Below are 19,790 nucleotides of genomic sequence, written 5' to 3' on the forward strand. Positions count from 1 at the left end.
CTTTGTAGCTCCTCGCCTTTGAGTACGACAACAGTCCAAACATAGACCGAATGAAGGGCCTAAACTCTCGAGAGGTTGCTTATGAAAATGAGCTTTCTCCATGATATGATTCCCCTATGAAAGCCAGAAGTAAACAAAGAGAGGTAGAAGAAAATAAAGTGTCGTCCCTTGTATGAGTTCGGGAAGGCTAGGAGTAAACAAAGAGCGGTGAAGAGAATAAAGTGTTGTGCCCTTCTTTCTTTTCCATAGCTGGTCAAATGGAAGGAGACGTCGTGCAAGGCGAAGACTTTGACAGGTATTGGTAGGCACACATCTGATAGCTTTGTCGGGGGGTTTTAGGAGGTCTTTTGAGTGCATGTTTATAGAGATAAAGTGCCTTCAGTCCTATTTTCAGAAAGTCAAGTCATAGAATCATGTGGGAAATCTTGTGTCCAGAAGTATGGTGTCATTGAGCTGGGGAGATTATGAAGTATATCGAGTTTATGGACAAACTGGTCGAAGATGTTGACTTAAGGGGGAGTAAATTTGTCTAAGGAATCAGCATCATGGCCTACCATTTTGTTGCTTCACTAAAACTAAAATATCCAATTCTCTGGCAATGGAAAATGAACCTATGACTGTAATGTAAACGCAAGGTTTTTGTTGCAAAGGTCATGTCCACGTCTTTCGTCGTATAATCTTGCAAAACTGATATTTGTGTTTATGAAAGCACTATGCAGGTAACCCCTTTCCCAACATTCATATTCTTTTTATGTATTCACTTCTACCAATACTTTATTATAAGTGTATACAATAGCTTGCAAAATTTGCGAAGATCTCCACAGCATCCAATGTAATGTAAATTACAAGAAACTAAAGGGTGGGCGACATTTTAGCTCCTCTCAGTTAGCATCTTGGTGTAGTGAGATTTTTTAGGCAGTAACATGAAGTAGACAGAGAAGGTTACTGTCAACCTTTGTCCACTTCAGTTATGTACAAGCATGAATAATCAAAGTTTAGGAACATATCATTTTATTCACCATGTTATTAACCCACACATGCCCGTTAACTATATATTTAGCCATCGAGATATTTTAAGCTAATGTTCGTATAGTAGATATATCAATAATTAAGTTATTCTTGTGTTTCAGGCTAGTTAAAGGGAATGCAGAATAAGGATCTATTTAACGGTGGATTTCATGCCGGTTAATCATAGGAAGTGCGAAATAAGGACCACCATATATAGTTTAATTACCCCATCTATGATCTATTTTATTGAGTTTGAAATGGAATGAGTAATGAGTCAATAAAATTCTCCAATCCCAAGCGGCCTAATATACTCCACTTGTTCACCAGTGTCGGTTTGGAGTACGATGAGTTAATAGGAATAATCGCCCTCCCAATGCGTACATATATAGACACACAAAAGGACTAATAGTGAGATTCTTTATTAGGCAAAGCAAGATAAAGACGGGGAAGGTTAATGTCAACTTTTGTCTACTATCAAGTTCGAACAAATTAAACAGGAAAAAACAACATTAGGAACACATCATATTCACTATATATCTTGTTAAGATATACAAGAATTAATACTACCGTCTTTTTGCGTGCTACAAGTCTACAACCTGAGTAGAGAGACTACCCAAAGAGCAATAAAAGGGCTAGCTTTCCCATGGGGATTTCTTTTGATCCACCAAAATAGTCAGTAGTTGGAGAAAGAAGGAGGTATAAGAGAGCATGGCTAGACGTACCTTTTCGGGGATGGGTCGAACTCAGTAGTTTTGATCTAAACCCAGCTTATTGAAAGACTTAATTAAATAAATAAAAGTGTATTCTCTATAACAGTTAAACTTTTATATGAAATGATCTCATACTTCAATATAATAGCAGAGCAGGCATAACTCGTTAACTTTTAGATGAGACACTCGCACATTTCAACAACCTTATATTTACTTTTATGAAATCTATTAAATATATATAAATTCATACTGAATTTAGAACCACTAACACATAAAAGGACTGGAGTCAACTCATAAATTTGATATCTTTGATCTGATAAACAAGGAGAGAGTGACCATTGTTTATTTTCACATGACTAGGGCACATGGGACTACGTGCTACGTGGCATGCATGTTTGGGACCCCCATGTCATGGAGTGTTGGGTAACAATGGCGGTATGGCCATGCCACTTTGTCTACCCATAATCATAATTTCTTCTTCCTGAGGTCCCAAAGTCCCATTCCCCTTTGAGGTCCCATATGTTTATATGTTAGTTTGCCTACTGATCTTTTGCTTCTTTTATTTCGTCTCTGATCTTTGACGGATACGTTGTTAGGTAAGTTGACAATTTTGATCTTGGTGGATCCTTATAATTTTTGGTTAAATATATTTAATTTTCAATTAATTGATATGTGGACATTTGATTCCTTTCGCTTTGAATTTTTACAAATTGAACGAATTATTAAGCGCTCAATTATTCATTTATTATGTTACAGTTGTATCGTTACGTCATATTTGAAAGTAATATAATTTTAAAAATAGTATAAGTATCACATCTTTCCTATATAAAGGGACCAAAAATACAAATTTTAATTAATCAAAGATTACAAAATCCTTAGCCTAATATCACTAGGACCAAATGAATTCATCAATATATACATAATAAGGGACCAAAAGTGAAACTACCCCAAAAATACATATTTTAACTAATCAAAGATTACAAAATCGTTAGATTGAGTATATGCGTTATGAACTATAGAAAAAATAGATTATTGGGTTCTGGATAAATTACTTACACATAAAATTAAGTGGATTTTTAATACAAATACAAAACTTTGGCCAAAGATATTAATTTTTTTTGTAACTAGAACTCTAGCTCCGCCTCTTCATGCTATAACGGGTAATTCTCAAAACATATAATTTAGATCAGTCTATAACTTTTATTATAGATAAGAAAATAAAGGAAAAATCCCACATGGGCTCTCATAGTTATAGCCTCACATATATATGTAGTACATTATGGTGTAAACAAACGTCAATTATACTACGTAACAATGTCTGTCCTTCGTTTTTCACTATTCTTTATGTCGGTTTTACCATTTATCTTCTCTACTTGATCGTGTATATTAGTATCCATAATAGGAAACGTAGTGTCCTTTCTCAGCCCTTGCAAGCATCTAGATCCTCCTCACACGTCACCATATATACAAGTGCTTATATAATTTCTTTCATATATCGGAGGAAAGTAAAAATACATTCATATATCGGAGGAAAGTAAAAATACACTATGTGTCGAAACTAGCTAATATATATTGCTTATAAAACTTTTGATAAATTAATTACTAGTTCCAGAATTCTTCGATGAGGATTATGACAAATATTTCCAACAACGAGAGGATAAATTTTGACGACATCATGGAACTCTATCGCATAAATGTGCCATTCTTGTTTCTTTTTTCTTTTCTTACTTTTTTCATGCATGATAAAAGAGATTCGGGGTTGAGGGTTAACTCATTAGGTAAGCTCGGAGGATTCAGACACCATCAGTAGTGTAGTATTCCCTTCCCTTGTCCCTTTCGCTTTCTCGAACATCCTATGACTTCATTATACATTCTTTTGTATGTTCAAATTAAACCTGATATATTGAGCTAACTGATGAAGATTAAGAATCAATGATCCTCAAAATTTGATAACAGACTCATGTTGAATACTTGAATATAGTTTCCCAAGTGTTGAACAGCAACTTAGGAAGCAAGAAAACAAATGCATGTGCCACTAAACCATTTTTTCCAACTTTAAAGGGCTATATAATATAGGACAAGGCTAGCAAGATGACAAAATTTGTGTAATTTAGTTTTAGGAAAAAAGAAAAACACCATAGCAAAAATAATTTCTAAGGGAAGGAGTGCCATTTACCAAGCCATGCTGAAAATCTAAAACAAAGGTACGAAGGGTGGTTGGAATCCTGCAGAAACACATGGGACAGGTCCTAGAATTCTCTTATTGTTATTTATTGTGTATATGAGTTCGGTTATGATCAAATGTAATTATGCAAACTATTAAATGCTTCACCTTACATGGAGATAGGGTTGTTAAATTAATACTCAGTCCACAATCACAAGAACAACATAAGTCTTTACTAGCATGTATCATACGGCAGATTTTGACTCCATTACCTTGTGTTTGTCATGTGTTTTTGTTAAGTTCTTCGTACCTCCTTGATTTCCAGAACTTTGAACTAAGACTGAGAACTTGTCGGTATACATCAATTAGCTCGTGTTATAATCTTCATTGATCCTTTCTACCTCACTTATGGGTGGCAAAATTGTACCCAAAAAGAAATATATTTATGGGTGACTAATTGATTAATCCAAATCTATGTAATTCGTTCAACTTGTTCAAGTTTTAACGGTTTGGGACAGAGCAATTTTGGTGATAGGTTGGTTTGAGTTATGCCCAATTTAACCCATCAAAATTTTGCAGCCGAAATAAACTCACGGTGATGCTCAACCTTGACCCATGAAAATGCTCAATCTTAACCATGAAAATATATGTTTGATATTGTGCTACCCATTTGGTCTTGATGTCTAACAAATAAAGCATTTGAATCACCATTTTATATGTTATGAGTCTCTCTTAGATTAGTGGATCAGTTGTGGAATGTAAGTTTGAAATTGTAAAAATGATGGGTCACGTTGGGTGATGACCTATTATTTAGCTCATCTTCACCCGGACATTTTTGACCATATAAACTTTGAACAAGATTTGACAATGATTCATTTGTTAATTCAACTCATTCCGTCTAAATTCAACAACTCGCTTATTTGCCACGGCTACGGGCACTCGAATGAATGTCTTATTTCCGCTGACCAATAGCTATACTTATCCATCAAAAAATGCTATTTTTATTTTCCTTTCGTATATAATCCTATCTATCATCGATGAGCCCTTTTGCTTTTATTTTTGTCATTAATTCTTGAACAACGATAAAACTTGAACAATCAGAAGGTGTATTAAATAACACATAGAGCTTGATCAAAAGGAACATATATTTACTAAAAACTAGTCAGTAGAATATTCATCCAACCATTTACAACAAATTATGAAAATTCTCAGCAACTTCAATTCTATCATCGATAGTCGGCAATGTTTTCAAAATGGAGCTCTTTTGGCTTTTGCCTACTTAACCAACCCTTTTTAAACATTCTTAGGAGGTCTAAATTTTATGTGTGCGTGCGTCATGCTGGCTTAATTTTACAGATGATCACTCAATTTTCATTTATTGTACCAAAATTATTAATCGAAAAAATCATTGAACTTTTCCTAATATCTTAAAATAAAGTCGCTATACTATTTCTTAGAATGAAAAATCACTCAGTATATATTGTCTAAATATCACGTAGTATCAATTATACTCACACACAAGAAAATGTTGGAGTCCCGACTGACTTTTTATGATATAAGTTCAGATATTTTGGTACAAAAACTAATTTAATACAACTTTCAGAACTACTAAAGTGAAATTGACTACCCGTATTTCCGTGTGTTAGTATTTTGTCAAGTATATAAATTTTTGAGCTCATAATTTCAAATTTACGATAAATTCAATAATAAAAACCTTAAATTGAGATAAAAACAAGTTAAAATTTCGAATCCGTCTGAATCGTGGGACCATTTTGATTGAGAAATTTAGAGGAGGAGGGGACATGGGAGGTTGCCAATATCTTCAAAAATGTACTGGAGGACGAGCATCCAAGCACTTGCATGTTCTACGTTCATCTCCCTACAAAACCTGCATTTAATGCATTCATTGCCTTTTTCCCACTACATATATGACCACAAAATTCATTGCCAATATCCCACAACTCTAACGACCAATTCTCAAGATTTTCAAGTATTCTTTGAAACTCTGATAAATAATACCCTATTGATCATAAGTCCGCAAAAAAAAAAAAATCTTCAATATGTCTACGTTTCTTGTTTATCTTTTGGTTTGTATTTCTCTTCATGCATGCAGTGCCAGACCAATTGCAACAACTGACCAAGAAAACAAAATACTACTCTCTAGCAAGGTTTGCTTACAAATATTTCTTTCTTTAGTTTCTTGTTTAATTAAAGCTTATGTTATCTTTCTTTTTTTGGAGTAAAATTGATCTGACTATAATTTGTTTATTTTCAGGATGTAACATTTTTGACTAGTGACGTATCTAAAACAGAAGGAAGAATAATCATGTCCGAAAATAATGGAAGAGATTATGCAAAACTTATGTGGAAGAAGAGATCAAATGCCTCACGAAAGGAATTAGATGATGAAGAAAATAAAGGTATTATATCAAGATCGGCCTCATTCATTACTTTGCCACGTTAAGTATTTCCGTTCTTGTTGAAACATGTCATTTTTCATAGCTTGTATAATTTCTTTCGGAGCATACTTTTATTTAATTATACCTCAACACATGCCGCTCATCACATTTGGGCTTGATTTTTATTTTTATGATCCAAATACGTACGTGAAATTTCTTTTTGATAATATATGATTGTGAGACTCAAACCCATGCGGTAAGACCCCTTGCCAACTCTGGAATCATGTTGAAGTTGTAATCATCTCATCTAAAAGCTTAAACTACCAGAGAAAACACACTATTATTTACTTACTTTGCCTCAACATCAATAAGATTAATTATGCATAGCATACCGGATCATTGTGGCTTAGGTAAACAAAATAGTCTATGTAAGCCAAACCAAAAAAAAAAAGCTCGCATTCTATAATATGTATCATTATAGACTATTCCTTTTGTAACTCAGCTAACCAACCTTGATTGGATGTTTAGAATTAGTATCATATTTTTCCATGTTAAAAGTGACAATATTTTATCAAAAACGAAAGAGAGAAAAAAAGGAAGTTATATGTTTTGCTTCCTTCTCGATGTCATGAATGCAAATTCTTTACTTTCCTACGTCTTACCCTTTAGTAACTTTTTATATATAACGAAATATGTGGCGTGACTAACAGGAAACAAGGTCAAGATATCGTTTCAAGAGGAAGCTCAATTAAAGGTAAAGCTCTAAAAATAATTCTCTAGCTCTACAAGATATAAATTTGGTGTTTAATTTTACGTTATTGAATAATTAAAATAGTACTATGATGCAGTACTTTTGGAAGAGTCAAGTGTTACACTCATAATTATGAGAAGAAAAAAAAAACTTCTTTTGTGACCCAAGAATCCTGCTTTTTTGTTAAAATAAGTGGAGACCAAGACTTTGTACATTCATTGTAGTGAGACATATTCGCATAAAGTTGTCTTGATTAGAGGAGGTGGAAACTTTTCACGTCTTCAATTTGGTGTGTGAACTTGAAGGGCCTCAGGCTGCTATGCATATAAGGAAGAATCGATCTCATCTTTCACTGTCTTTACATGCATATTGTCAAAGGACAATAATCATGCAATATCTATGCATGTTGACGGTCCATCTCATTTTAAACGTGTATATGACTATTTATACAAGAATTCAACTTATACACATTGACGTTGTAGAAGAGTTTTTATACTATGAGATCAACTAAAAATAATTATAAATAACAACTCATAATTAATAAGTGGAACAAGTAACCTCCTAAGACGGATAACCAGCTATAATACGAACGTTAAATTGCATTGTTACCCTGTAAAATCTTTTTATGCGATATTATATATATAAGTTAAAATTTAGCTCAAGTGGTAAACTGTATATGCAGATATTGAAGAGAGAATCACGGTTGATGCTAGAATCTCCAACATCAGCACAACATGAAGAAGAAGCTGTGAACTCCATTGGAAACGACCCCGTGGAAGATGTAGTGGTTATGGACTATGCACAACCCCATAGAAAACCACCTATTCACAACACAAAACACTAGATACATCGTACAAATAGATGAAAAATCATACTAGTGTTTATGTATTTTGCTTTCTCGTTTATACGTATGTGAGACTGTTGGTCTTCAGTTTGTTCTTTTTATTTACTATTGTTTTCGCAAATGAAGGAGAATCCTAGATGAGAATACTCCCATATTATATTGATACTCCATGTATGTACAAATAGAAATTACTAAGAATTTCAAAAGCTAGTTCTAGCAAGAAATATCAGTGTTATGGTCGCGTGTTACATAACTGCAATGGTGATATATTAAATGAGAAAGAAGGGGTTGAGGTTTATTTAGGGCATGATGTGGATGGATATGGTCCCTCATATTATTCTGTTGCTTTTATCAACTGTGCCTTCATTTTAAAAAAGTGCATACACATATAAATATATAGGAAAAATGTAGCAGCGGAGTGGAGTGGTGTGGTGGTCTCTCTGCTGCGAATGTTTTGGTTGGTTTTTCTTCTTTAATGATGGAGACAGTTATGTGTTCGTTTCAGTTTTGTCCCTACTTTAGTCCCTTTGCATCTGCTATACAATAAACCAAATCTATTTTTGTCATTTATTACGTGCACAACCATAACCAGGCAAACAAATTTGTTATTTGTCACTCCTTTTCTTCAGTTGGAAGAGTATCACGGTTAAGGTTTGGGGAGGTAAAGAAATATTTTGCATTTTTATTCATAGTTACTGGTAGTGTGAAACTTTTTTCCACATTTGGTATATTTACCCACGTTTATGCAGATTGTTGTCTTTTGTGAGATTTTTATGTAACCGTCTAAAAAGATTAGCACACTATCAATTGATAGAACTTCCAACTCATAATCAAACTTCAAGTTCTATGCACGGATGGTTTAATATATTCACACACTTAAATCACTTTAAAGACAATTATAAGTAACTCGGAAAAAGTGATAAATAAACTACAACACATTAAACAACAGTGACAGACTAATAGTTCTTTACAAGTACAAGTACAATGTACAATACGTTAATCATAGTTTGCATATTAAATATCAAATCTTTGAATATGAATAAGATACGTGTTCTATTTTTGCATCTCAAAAAAAGGTCATGGTTGACGAGGAGATTCATACATAGAGATAAACTGTTCACATCTTTAAGGGTAACACCATGATAAATAAAAAAGATCCGAAAACAAAAACCAGAAGTCCAGCTCGGCTAAGTATTCACAATTCGAACATCAATAAAGAGAAATGCATTTGTTGTCATCACCGATCGCATGATGCAAAACAGGGAAGAGAAAAGTAGTTTGAAATGCACCCAACAAAATCCTATTTATAAGAACTTGAGCACACAAAAGTTTGGCTTGCAGCTGCAGTTCTATCCTTTTGACATCAGTCAGTATTGAGATGTGGCGGTGTGATCATTCCACCGCCAACACCGGATGTGGTAGGATGGTTGGAATCCTTCCTTTAACCAGAGGTCACAATTCAAGTGGGATGGAACCTAGCTATTGCAGATTACAATCATGTAACAATCTTGGAATCTAACTTTGGAGCAAAATCAAATAGAAACACCATATAAGAATTTTGCAGGTTTCAAGGCGCAAAAATGCCAATGGCAGTATCGTATCCTTTTACTAAGTTGAATCTGAATTTGTAAAGCTGGTGATTTTAATTACAATTGACAATGAATGGTTTCACAAACTCAATGAATTCTGGTGTCCTGATCCCCAGTTTAAGGTCAATCTCGCCACCTCCAAACCAGAAGAAGTCAGGATTGAGCTTGGTGATTGCTTCATCCAAAATCACCTGGTATAAATTAGTATGAATTACAATGATATAGTAATACACAGCTATTTTCCATAATAGTTAGGATCTTCCACCACAACATAAAGTGAACTGGAAACTCAGTTATCAGGTGAACTGTTGTACCATATAAGTTTGAGTGGTAAGAAACTGCTGTTTGGCTTTAAACGGTGGATGCTATACTTGAAGAATTTAATAAACGTATTTGCAAGAGAATCATCAATTAAAGATTAGGTTTTGCTGCTAAACATAATTCTTTAGTTGTTGACCAAGTTTCAGTGGACTTTCCTCTTCTCTTCTGCCTACTAATTACTAATTGCAAAAAAGAAAGCTTCTCTATGTAATTTAATTGTAGGTAAAAGTGTATTAATGTTATAGTAAAAGAGGTCCAAAACTTAATGAAAATGGCCTCTAATCTAAGGTTTAAGTGAGAACAACTGGCAGGCTGCATTTCTAGATCAACAACATTGAACAGATACAGATTTTAGGAACAGTGAGCAGCGGCACATCTGGCACAATGAATAGCATAGAGTCCATTTATTGAAGAGAATTATGGAGAGTAAAACACATACCAAATAGTCCACTTTCCATCTAAAAGTGGAAAACCGGGGACCCCTCAGCATGTATGACATATAATTAGCAATTGGCTAAACAAGAGAGTGACAGGAATCTGACCCTGGCTACTAGACCACAGGGCCCAATTTGTTCAGGCTACGGCAAACAGCAGTGGACAAGAAGGTTGGACTAGCTAGTATACCTTGATATGATGCACATGAGGGCAGAAGGCAAGAAAGACAGATATTGTGTTTTAGCCAACAACACATTAAAGGAATCAATGATTCACAACAGAAGTGTTCTAGTCAAGTTGGTATCTTCATTAGCGTGATTATCCATTTAATCTTGGCTTTCATTAGAAGCAGCTCAGAGGCTAGCCGATATGGCATTAGCTACTATTATCTGCAGCATTAGGGAATGTAATTTAGATGAGCTGCACAACATTTCAATAACTAACGTAGAAAGTGACATGGGAACAGATCATATGTTAAACTGTAAGCAGAAAAATCTTGGGGAACATTGAAACAATTTCAGCAAAAGAACAGAGAGATCGAGTACCGGTATGTCGGTCCTCATGCCAATACATGTGACTGCATTGTGTTCATAACCAGTCAGCTTTGCTGATATCTCCTCAGGAGCCAGCCTCACTGCATAGAGCATCCACTTGCTAAAATCATTCTATATGAAGTGCTCAAACATAATGAAGACCCCACAGAACACTTTAGACCTCAGAAACTTAGAGCATCCAACTCTGTTTGCTCCCAGTAAAGACATGGTTGGAACAAGTCAACAATCAAAAGGCATATGAATGAAAAAAAGAGCGCATAAAACAAGTCCATCTTTAAAACTTCTGTTGATGCTAGATGTTTCCTAAGCTAAAAATCATGCTTTTTAATTGTCATGTTTGTAGTAAGGCATTTTACCCAAAGGCCAAAAGTAGTTAACACATTCATTGCGACTCTTAAGGAGTTACTTTGGAGTACTCAGAAAAAATCCAGAATTAAATGCGACTCTCAAGGAGTAACTTTGGAGTACTCAGAAACAATCTAAAATTAAATTAAATCATTCATGTAAAGAAGCACAGATAGAAACTCCAGCATGAGATTTTTTCAGGCCATCCAAGCATTAGAATAACAATTTTCAATTTGTTCCAGAACTTCATGCTGCCAGACACCCTTCTGACATCTTTAACAAGGTTGAACTTTCTTTAATGACATGGAGTTCCCAAATTGTTGGAAATCTTCAACAAGAACATAAAATTATAAACCTAAAATCAAACTTTAGTGTAGGAAAAGCAACATGGATGCTGTCTTGCTAAGTTGAACATAAAGCAAGAGCTGCTCAGATCAATTTTAGCAAAAAAGGCTTCTAGGACACAGAAGATCCAAAAACCCGCTCTTACAAAATAAGGACTAATAGCCTGCTCTTGCGAAAAAGGCTTCTAGGAACCAGAAGACTAATATCCTCATCACCCGTCCCTTCATAATACTGCACCATAAGGAGTATTAATCTGTTTTCTTATCCAACCCCTAGTACCACTCCATGCTTTCACTACTTCCCACCACAACCTGTGTCCTCTTCAATGCCAAACCTCCATAACCACTTTCCTAGGAGAGATTGCAAACTCTTAAATCTTTTACTCCCAAAAAACGCCAATCCCATTCTTAACCGGAGAAATCACCAATTTCCAGCTCAACAACAAATTATTTTCCTCCTCCTCTCATGCGCTGCAGGGAACTAAACTGCATCTGGTGAAGTTACTTAGCCATTAAAAGATGCAAATCGAACAAGGACAGGTAGTAGGTTGAATATTAGCCAAAGTGCTTTTAACTAAGGTAGAGTTTGCACTTGTCGTGTTGCTCCATTTGTTTTGTATCTTGATTTTGCTGTCTTATTTTTCTTGCAATCCTGCATTGACTATGTTTCTTTTGAGCAGAGGGTCTATCGGAAACAGCCTCTCTACCCTAGAAAAGTAGAGGTAAGGTCGGCATACATTCTACCCTCCCCAGAACCCACTTGTGGGATTACACTGGGTATGTTGTTGTTATAGAGTTTGCACTCGTTCTAGCTTGGCATCACAGGAAGTAAGAGTACGGTTAGCAAGAAGTTAGTCTGTGCAGCAAAGTAGACCCACAATCTCTACTCCAGTTCCTCGTTAATTCCATTCGTGAGTTGCCTTAAATCTTTTATACTAACACGACTTCAGCTCCAATTCCCGGGGTTCTTGACGAGCTAAAGCCAAAGGAAACTCATAATATCAAATAAATGCCCAATAGTTCCTATGGTCCTGTCACACAACAGATAGAAGGAGGTACATCACAAGTACACTGAAATGTATCCAATTGTCTTTTCATTTTGACCACTAAATATGTGGAAGATGGACCTCATTTCAGGACATATCTCCAGTTTGTCTCTTGAGATGCAAGGTCAAAGTTTAATGAATGTTACTGACCTAAGAAAAGAAAATAGTTCGAAGTTTTATTACTCAAACAAGACCAGAACATTCCTCTGATTTATCAGAATTTTCTATATACTATATAGGAATCCCCATACATCTATATATTGATAATTTTGCTTATATGTATTTCAATAGTCTACACAGCTAACATGTACCTTTCTAGGAAATCTTTGCTCGGTAGAATCAAAATATTAGTGCTTGTTGGTCTATTTAGAAAGAATAACAGTTTTTGTTCAATAGCTTCACACACAGTAACAATTATCCAAAGCTGTATAACAATCAAATTCAGAAATTCATACTAAATAGCTTAAGTATTAGATCAAATGATTTTTTTTCAAATATCGAGATGTAACTTACTGTTAAATTTCTTTTTGGCTATCTTGCCATCATTGAGAGTGTACAAAAAATTCTTTACAGCCTCAGCATTAAATCGAGCAGCATACTGTTATGAAAAAAAGAAAAAGAAAAAGCAAGCACATTATGTAAGTGGAATAATGTTCCTAGATCTTGAGCAATGGTTGATTTTGCAGATAGTCACCTGTACAACTACGACGTAGTATTTTGAATTGTTACGGTCACTACAATCGATAATACTTGATGGGGCTTGAGTATTCACCTGCATTTTTAAGATGGTAAAGGTAGATGAAACGTCAAAAAGTCAACTCAACAAGGTCATAGTCCTTGGAACAATCAATCAACCATTCATCTATGCCTCGATCCTATATGGATCTTTTACATCCACTCGGCTGTATTCAGGTCAATTTCATTTCAATACCAAACAATTTGCCTGTTATTGACAATTTTAGAGTTCTCTTAATCTCACTCTTGTTCCTACATGATTAACTAGATCAATCTCAATGACATTGTATTGCTTATATAGAGCCTTCACTTCCATTACGTTCTGTTCTTAGCTAAATGTGCATTCAATCGGAGAAATTTTAGTGCATTCAGAAAATTTTTAGTTCTTCTGACACAATTCCCTTTATGTCATTTTAGGTCTATCTCATCCCTTCTTATGACCTTCAATTATCATATCGCCGCGCTTAGGGACCGGTGCATCTACCCACAATCCTTGGAACAATTCCACGAAAAACTACCAAATAATACCTAAAGCCCATCATCTTTCTTTTATAATGTCATTACCAAGACTTTGTTCTCTCATTGCACAACATATTTGAAGCATGTCTCTCCTACTAAGCAGGAATAATATATTTAGACATCCGAATATCAGACGATGCCCTATCAGTTCCAATCATCTGTTGTTCATACCTGTTATCTCGGTAAAGTTTCTTATTAGGTACATTGAATCTGAACTAGAACTCATCTTCCGTAGCATGAATGTCTTTACACTGCCCAGTTTGCATGTAACCTATTCAAAGATAGATACTTAGGCAGTTGACAGTATAAAGCAATGCTCTTATATAACGAATGCATTACACATGCCATAGCAGTAGGCATATCATGATGGCAAGAGAAAAAAACTCTGCTTCCAAATCATGTTCTCTATCTACACTTCACATGTCAAGCCTAAATCATAATAGCACCGTGCAAGTCTGCAACTACCACAAAATGTGATCAATCTCTCTCCAATTTTTCGTTGATGTGGTTTAGAATTTCCTCAATCCAGGATTTGATACTATTTCATTTTTATTTCGTGATAACTGATACGTCCCATTCCAACATCACGTTACCTGCAAATAGTTTTGACAGCATAATCTCCACTACCGAAATAATTCAGCAGTTCCATTAGAGTTGGATCATCACAACGTCTACTGTAATCTCCCAGCAGTACAAGATGTTCATCATTTCTTTTTTCTTTTTGAAGTCAATAAGATGTTCAATTTTTGTATATTAAAAGAGAAAAGAGAAAGTACACATCTCTGACTCCGTGTATCGGTTATTTCATTCATTTAAGATTAGTTTCTCCATACCTTCAAATCCTTCACGCTACTCATGAAAGCTCCATATACATACTTGAATCCGCACTTCTTTAACAGATAACTCAACGCATGACACATTAACTTTTCACGGGTTTTTACATTTTCCTTAATTTTGTCCTTCATCATCCAGAAAGCTAGATTTTGTCGTATAACTTTGCATTTCTACAATACTGTATGTAGCAAATATCACGCAAGTATTAGAATGCGAGCAACCTTCTGTCGCTTATTCAATATGTCGGAAAAGACAAGTTCACATTAAGCACACATAAACTGTATAGATAATGGTCAAAAACACACCTGGAGTATCACTTTTTTTCTTTTTGCAAGGTTCTTACCTAAACTATCCAGTGTTTGCATTTCATACCTGAACTATCACCAACTATTTATTAGAACAAACTTTGACTAGTATCTGAGGGTGCGTGGTGTACATTCTCCTTTTTTGTTAAAAAAATGGTGTCAAATGGCACTTCATGCGGATAATGAAAGGAATTAATTGAAAAAATTAAAAAGACGAATTAAGAGATAATGGTAAAAAGTACACCCAAAGTATCACTTTTTTGCAAGTTTCCTACCTAAACTCTATCTAGGTGTTTGCATTTCCTTCCTGAGCTATCACCAATTATTTATCAAAACACACCTCGAAATTAATGAGGCAGCCGCCATATGGACGAAATTTTATGGGCAAATTAAGCCGTCAAATGCCTTTTGGCGATTGTATTCAGATAGGAAACGCAAACACCTGATAGGAACTCGCAAAAAATGATACATCAGGTGTGTTTTTGGCCGTTATCTCTAAAATGCACAATTGTAAATTAACTAATTTGAAATCTTATACATTCACAAGTTAAATAGACAAAATAAAACGCGAATTGCGGTAAAACATAAAAAATAAAATAAAATAAAAAAGGAGGTACCAGAAGTCCAGAACGATGCTTTTGCATAGATGATGAATGGATGCGGCATTGACAATGTCACGACGAGCTTCAAGTGGCCAATCATAGTAATCAGACGGAACTCGCTTGAAGCTGAAATCATTAACGCCGTTCGCTCGAAGAATGCCGGAAAGGCGATCTTCGGTGGTACTGTTGGAAGTAGTTGTTGATATAGACAGGTTTTGAGAGCATTCCACGTGAGATATGCGTTGGAGGAGTCGAGTTTGGAGTCTCTCTAGCTTTGCCAATGCTTCCATCGCTCCCTCCAAGGTCGACAGATGGCCAAGTTCGAGTCCACGGATCCACTTCACCAAATGTTCTTCTGTTTTTGCAAAATGTAAATTTGGTCCGTCAGGTATAATTTAATTCGATATTATATATTCCTTTGACACTTATAGGAGAGAGTTTTTTTTTTTTCTTCCTACAATCGTGGTGTTAAGCTAGCTTGGGCGTATCACTAATTCCCTACTAGCAATGGAAGAGAAAATACAGCATGTCTCAATAGAAGCTTGATGTGAGGTGTAAGCAAGACACTGTTGTCTGTTCCAAAGGCAAAAGCCCCTTAGCACTAGGGACGGGAGTGGGGACGACCCTACGCGCAGGCAATATATAGCAGCATCGACTTTACGAAGTCAGAATCGAATTTTTCTGTTGGCTTCCCTAAATTATTTGTGAATAATAATTTAATGGCGTGAAGCGAGTACTATAACTGAAAAGAAATCACCTAGTATTTTTGTCAACTACATACGTGAGCAAACCGAAAAACTCACTCTCCCCTCGAATTTGCACCCGGGAAAGTTAGTTTACTATATTGTAATAAACTTTTGGTATTCAATTTGTATAAATGACTCTAACTAAAAAAAATTCACTAATATTTATCAACGATACAATTAGTGCCCAAGAGAGAGGAGCATCTTGGGTTAAAAACTCACCAAAAGACCAATTCGAATCATTGCCACCATTTGAAATTCTAATACACTATGGATACCAAGTAACCAAACCTTAAATGTCTGATTATGTTTCAATTGTAAGCATTTGTGAATGAATGCATAAACTAAATATGAGTGTATACATTCATTACGTTTGATTCATACAAAGAAAAATCAAAGTAGGAAAAAAAGTTGAATAAAGAATATATAATGCCTTTGTACCATAAAATAATATACGATCAAAAAGTTGTTTTGCAGTTTTCAATTTAGGCTTTCTGAATAAATTAACAAACATAGAGCTTCATGTCATCGCTAATTTAATCAAGCTGTGTTATGTCTAATTCATTGAAGCAATTATCACATCCACTTATTAATTCTTTCTAACAACGCACATGGGTCCAACTACGCACTATCAGGAAGTCGGTGCAAAATGTACTGCGTTTTGAAAAGTATGAAAAGCTCCAAATTTAAGACAATATGAGTACTTAAGATCTATTTAGATTATTATATGACTTGGTATGTTAAGATGGTTTAGCGTACAAATTCTGTGAGGACGATATTAAGTAACTTTTTATGATTTTTTAGGGGTTGAATATTAGATGATAGACAAGCAAAGGTATTGATTTGAGGTCAATGGAAGTTGGGCACACTTGTTTAAGAAATTAGACCGTGTCAACCAAGCAGTTGATGGTTTCTGTTTTCATGGACCAACTTAGTTTCATTAATTAATTAATTAATTAATTAATTAATACTAATACAAATTAACGTAAGAAGTAAATAATGGAGACAAGCGCGATCCATGATGATGATGGAGTTTGGAAAAAAGAAAAAAGCCGTGGAGTTAGGATTTGACAAATCATGGAAGTTTTTATACCGCTCGCAGAAACAATGCTAAACAATGGCCTAGTTTTAGAAGAATTAATTAATCAGTGGGCATAATCTATGTCTACTGCTAGTGCAAAATCAACTCCTACTTTTCATGGTTACGAAAAGCGCAAGGTCATAAGCCGTGTTGGAAGGATATAAGTCATCGTACTTCCAATGTAGGCTAGCTATTTGATTTTCTCCATACTTTTTGAAAATTTCTTATAAGCACTACTCCAGATTTGACCATGATACGCCTTATATTATGGTATTTCAGCATTATAAGGAGGTGAAATGGATCAAGTGATCTTACAGTAAATTGGTTTTAATTAGCCACATGCTAAAAAAAAAATGGGTCTTAAAATGACATGGAATACCAATAATAAATATCCGGTGAGAGAATTGGAATTTTCCGGCTTGTTTTATTTTATAGTAAGAGATGTGGATTGATATAATTTGATGACTTTCTTGTTTAAACAAAATTCAAAATTATTTCACTGAGTTATTTATATAATTTTAAAAACTATTTGAGGAATTTATTCAAGAATGTCTACTTACATAATCCTACAAAAAAAATGACACGTCTATTTCTTGGTCAGAGGCATATTGGAAAATTCCGTTTGTTATAGTAGGTGTGGAGCATATAGTAATTAAGCGAGTAATTAAGCTTCTGGAATAAAATGAATTTCTTGTGAGATAGGTCATCTCCTTTATTAGTATTTGACGTGATTTTTCTTGAATTGGGTAGCAAGAAATCACCACCATGTCTATCAACGACTTATTATTATCTTTACTTTTCTGGATGGTCGAATTTATTAAGATACACCAGTACTTGGAAAAAGATAGAGCATTCTTAATAGTTTATATTTTATACATTGATAGTTAATAGTAACATTTTATCCTATCAAATAAAATTAACCTATAACGACAAGTAACATTTCATTTTTGAGCCTGATATAGTCGACTGAAAATACAGAATAAGAAAAAAGAAGTGCTATAGTACCCGTAATTTCATCAAAGGTAATAGTTAGATCAAATTTACAATAACACTACAAGAAAGTATAGAAATGGCAACAAAAAATTTAATAATTGGCAACAACTTAGTTTTATTATTGTTGCAAATGAACTTTTTTGTTGCCAAAGAATTTAATTTTGTTGCTATAGTATTGATTATTGTTGCAAAAAATACTTTTGGCAAAAAAAAAAAAAAAAAAAAAAAGTTGTTGCAATAACAGCCGTTGGGAAAAGTCTATGCAACAAAAAAAAATTATTGCTAAAAGTACTTTTTGCAACAATAATTAATTTATGACAACAAAAATAATTTTGTTGCCAATTTTTTTTTTCTTGTAGTGTAATTCAAGCGCACTATATATGTACGGTCTATAGCCAATCCTGAAACCACACCTAGTTTTTGAAGCATTAAACATGGAGCAAATGACCGTGTTACAACTTATATTACCAAATATAAAATTCACCGTCTCACATATCTTATTAGTATAAGTTAATTAAGTCGTAAAGTTTTTTCTTTTAAGAATAGATCTCAGTTGAATTTGCAACTAATTATGTTCCTTTATAGGTAACCTAATTAAACTTGGTACACATAAGAATACTAATAACATTATTTGAATGATCAATGATGTATAGCTTCAAATTATCAATAAACTGAAACTTTAGGGATTAGAGTGACTTTATAGGTAACTTCACTCAATATCACGTAGGCACGTAACAAATCTCACCAAAAAATAAGTACAATGTCACCCGGCCTACGTACTACTGAAGATTGTAATTAAATATTAATTTGTTGGTAGTTAATGACACTAACATCACTAATAGAAACATATATGCTTGACAGAACTTCTGATGAAATCCGTCAGAAATATGCTCGTTGATAATTGGTTCCAACGAAATTCTAACAACAATGCTGGCAAAATGTGTTTTTACTAAGAGCCTGTTTGGATGGGCTTATCGTTATAAGCTGCAAATAGCTTATAAGCTAAAAAAAATAAGTTGGGGTAGTCTAACTTATTTTTTTAGCTTATAAGCTGCTTTAGATAAGCTAAGTCAAATGGGCTCAATTATTTTTTTGAGCTTATTTTAAGCACAAAATGACTTTAAGCTGGCCTGTCAAACACTCAAAAAAGCTGAAAACAGCTTATAAGCAACTTATAAGCCAATCCAAACGGGCTCTAATAGTGTATTAGTGTACATGGAGAAAATTTGTTGGTCCAGAAGGATACATTCAAGGATATGAAGTCTCTTCTTTGATTAATTTCTTGACTAATGAATCTAATTTGACCAATTACTACATTCTCTCTAGTACCTTTTAATTGTATCAAAAATATATATACATAATAGTCTTCTTAGATTTTTTTTTTTTCCAGTGCTTCTTGGAAGATTGACCGTTGAAAATCCAACACATGCACCAACTTCCCATCACTTTGTTCCCTTTCCCTCGCCAG

At 34.4% G+C, this 19,790-nt stretch overlaps 2 protein-coding genes across 4 annotated transcripts; one reads left to right on the top strand and one right to left on the bottom strand.

Annotated features, from left to right (window-relative positions):
• Positions 1-5,821: 5,821 nt before the first annotated feature.
• Positions 5,822-8,607, top strand: LOC132638143 (uncharacterized). The gene is made up of 4 exons (XM_060355119.1): positions 5,822-6,050; positions 6,158-6,302; positions 6,992-7,035; positions 7,715-8,607. Exons 1-4 carry the CDS (start codon positions 5,943-5,945, stop codon positions 7,874-7,876), a joined length of 459 nt encoding a protein of 152 aa, XP_060211102.1. The 5' UTR covers positions 5,822-5,942; the 3' UTR covers positions 7,877-8,607.
• Positions 8,608-8,945: 338 nt separating this feature from the next.
• LOC132635086 (uncharacterized) lies at positions 8,946-16,142 on the bottom strand. 3 transcript variants are annotated; one of them, XM_060351313.1, is made up of 5 exons: positions 15,521-16,132; positions 13,205-13,282; positions 13,024-13,108; positions 10,767-10,855; positions 8,946-9,656 (listed from the first exon to the last, which is right to left on the bottom strand). In XM_060351313.1, the coding sequence occupies exons 1-5, from the start codon at positions 15,545-15,547 to the stop codon at positions 9,519-9,521; spliced, it is 417 nt and encodes a 138-aa protein (XP_060207296.1). In that variant the 5' UTR covers positions 15,548-16,132; the 3' UTR covers positions 8,946-9,518. The 3 variants fall into 3 exon arrangements, with proteins under 3 accessions (XP_060207296.1, XP_060207297.1, XP_060207299.1); XM_060351316.1 differs by lacking the exon at positions 8,946-9,656 and adding an exon at positions 9,668-10,610 and having other exon boundaries at positions 15,521-16,142; XM_060351314.1 differs by lacking the exons at positions 13,024-13,108; positions 13,205-13,282 and having other exon boundaries at positions 15,521-16,128.
• Between the last annotated feature and the right edge of the window lie 3,648 nt (positions 16,143-19,790).

This window comes from Lycium barbarum, chromosome 4 (genome assembly GCF_019175385.1).
Source record: "Lycium barbarum isolate Lr01 chromosome 4, ASM1917538v2, whole genome shotgun sequence".
In the NCBI taxonomy this organism is placed as follows: domain Eukaryota; kingdom Viridiplantae; phylum Streptophyta; class Magnoliopsida; order Solanales; family Solanaceae; genus Lycium; species Lycium barbarum.

What these genes read in the sequence shown, in the direction of transcription:
- LOC132638143 (XM_060355119.1), top strand. Translation starts at nt 5,943, where the DNA reads ATGTCTACGTTTCTTGTTTATCTTTTGGTTTGTATTTCTCTTCATGCA. An exon ending in AAATACTACTCTCTAGCAAG is followed by an intron (nt 6,051 to 6,157) that starts GTTTGCTTACAA and finishes GTTTATTTTCAG; the next exon opens with GATGTAACATTTTTGACTAG. An exon ending in AAGAGGAAGCTCAATTAAAG is followed by an intron (nt 7,036 to 7,714) that starts GTAAAGCTCTAA and finishes CTGTATATGCAG; the next exon opens with ATATTGAAGAGAGAATCACG.
- LOC132635086 (XM_060351313.1), bottom strand. Translation starts at nt 15,547, where the DNA reads ATGCAAAAGCATCGTTCTGGACTTCTG. An exon ending in AGCCAAAAAGAAATTTAACA is followed by an intron (nt 10,856 to 13,023) that starts GTAAGTTACATC and finishes TGCTCTATGCAG; the next exon opens with TGAGGCTGGCTCCTGAGGAG. An exon ending in GCATGAGGACCGACATACCG is followed by an intron (nt 9,657 to 10,766) that starts GTACTCGATCTC and finishes AATTTATACCAG; the next exon opens with GTGATTTTGGATGAAGCAAT.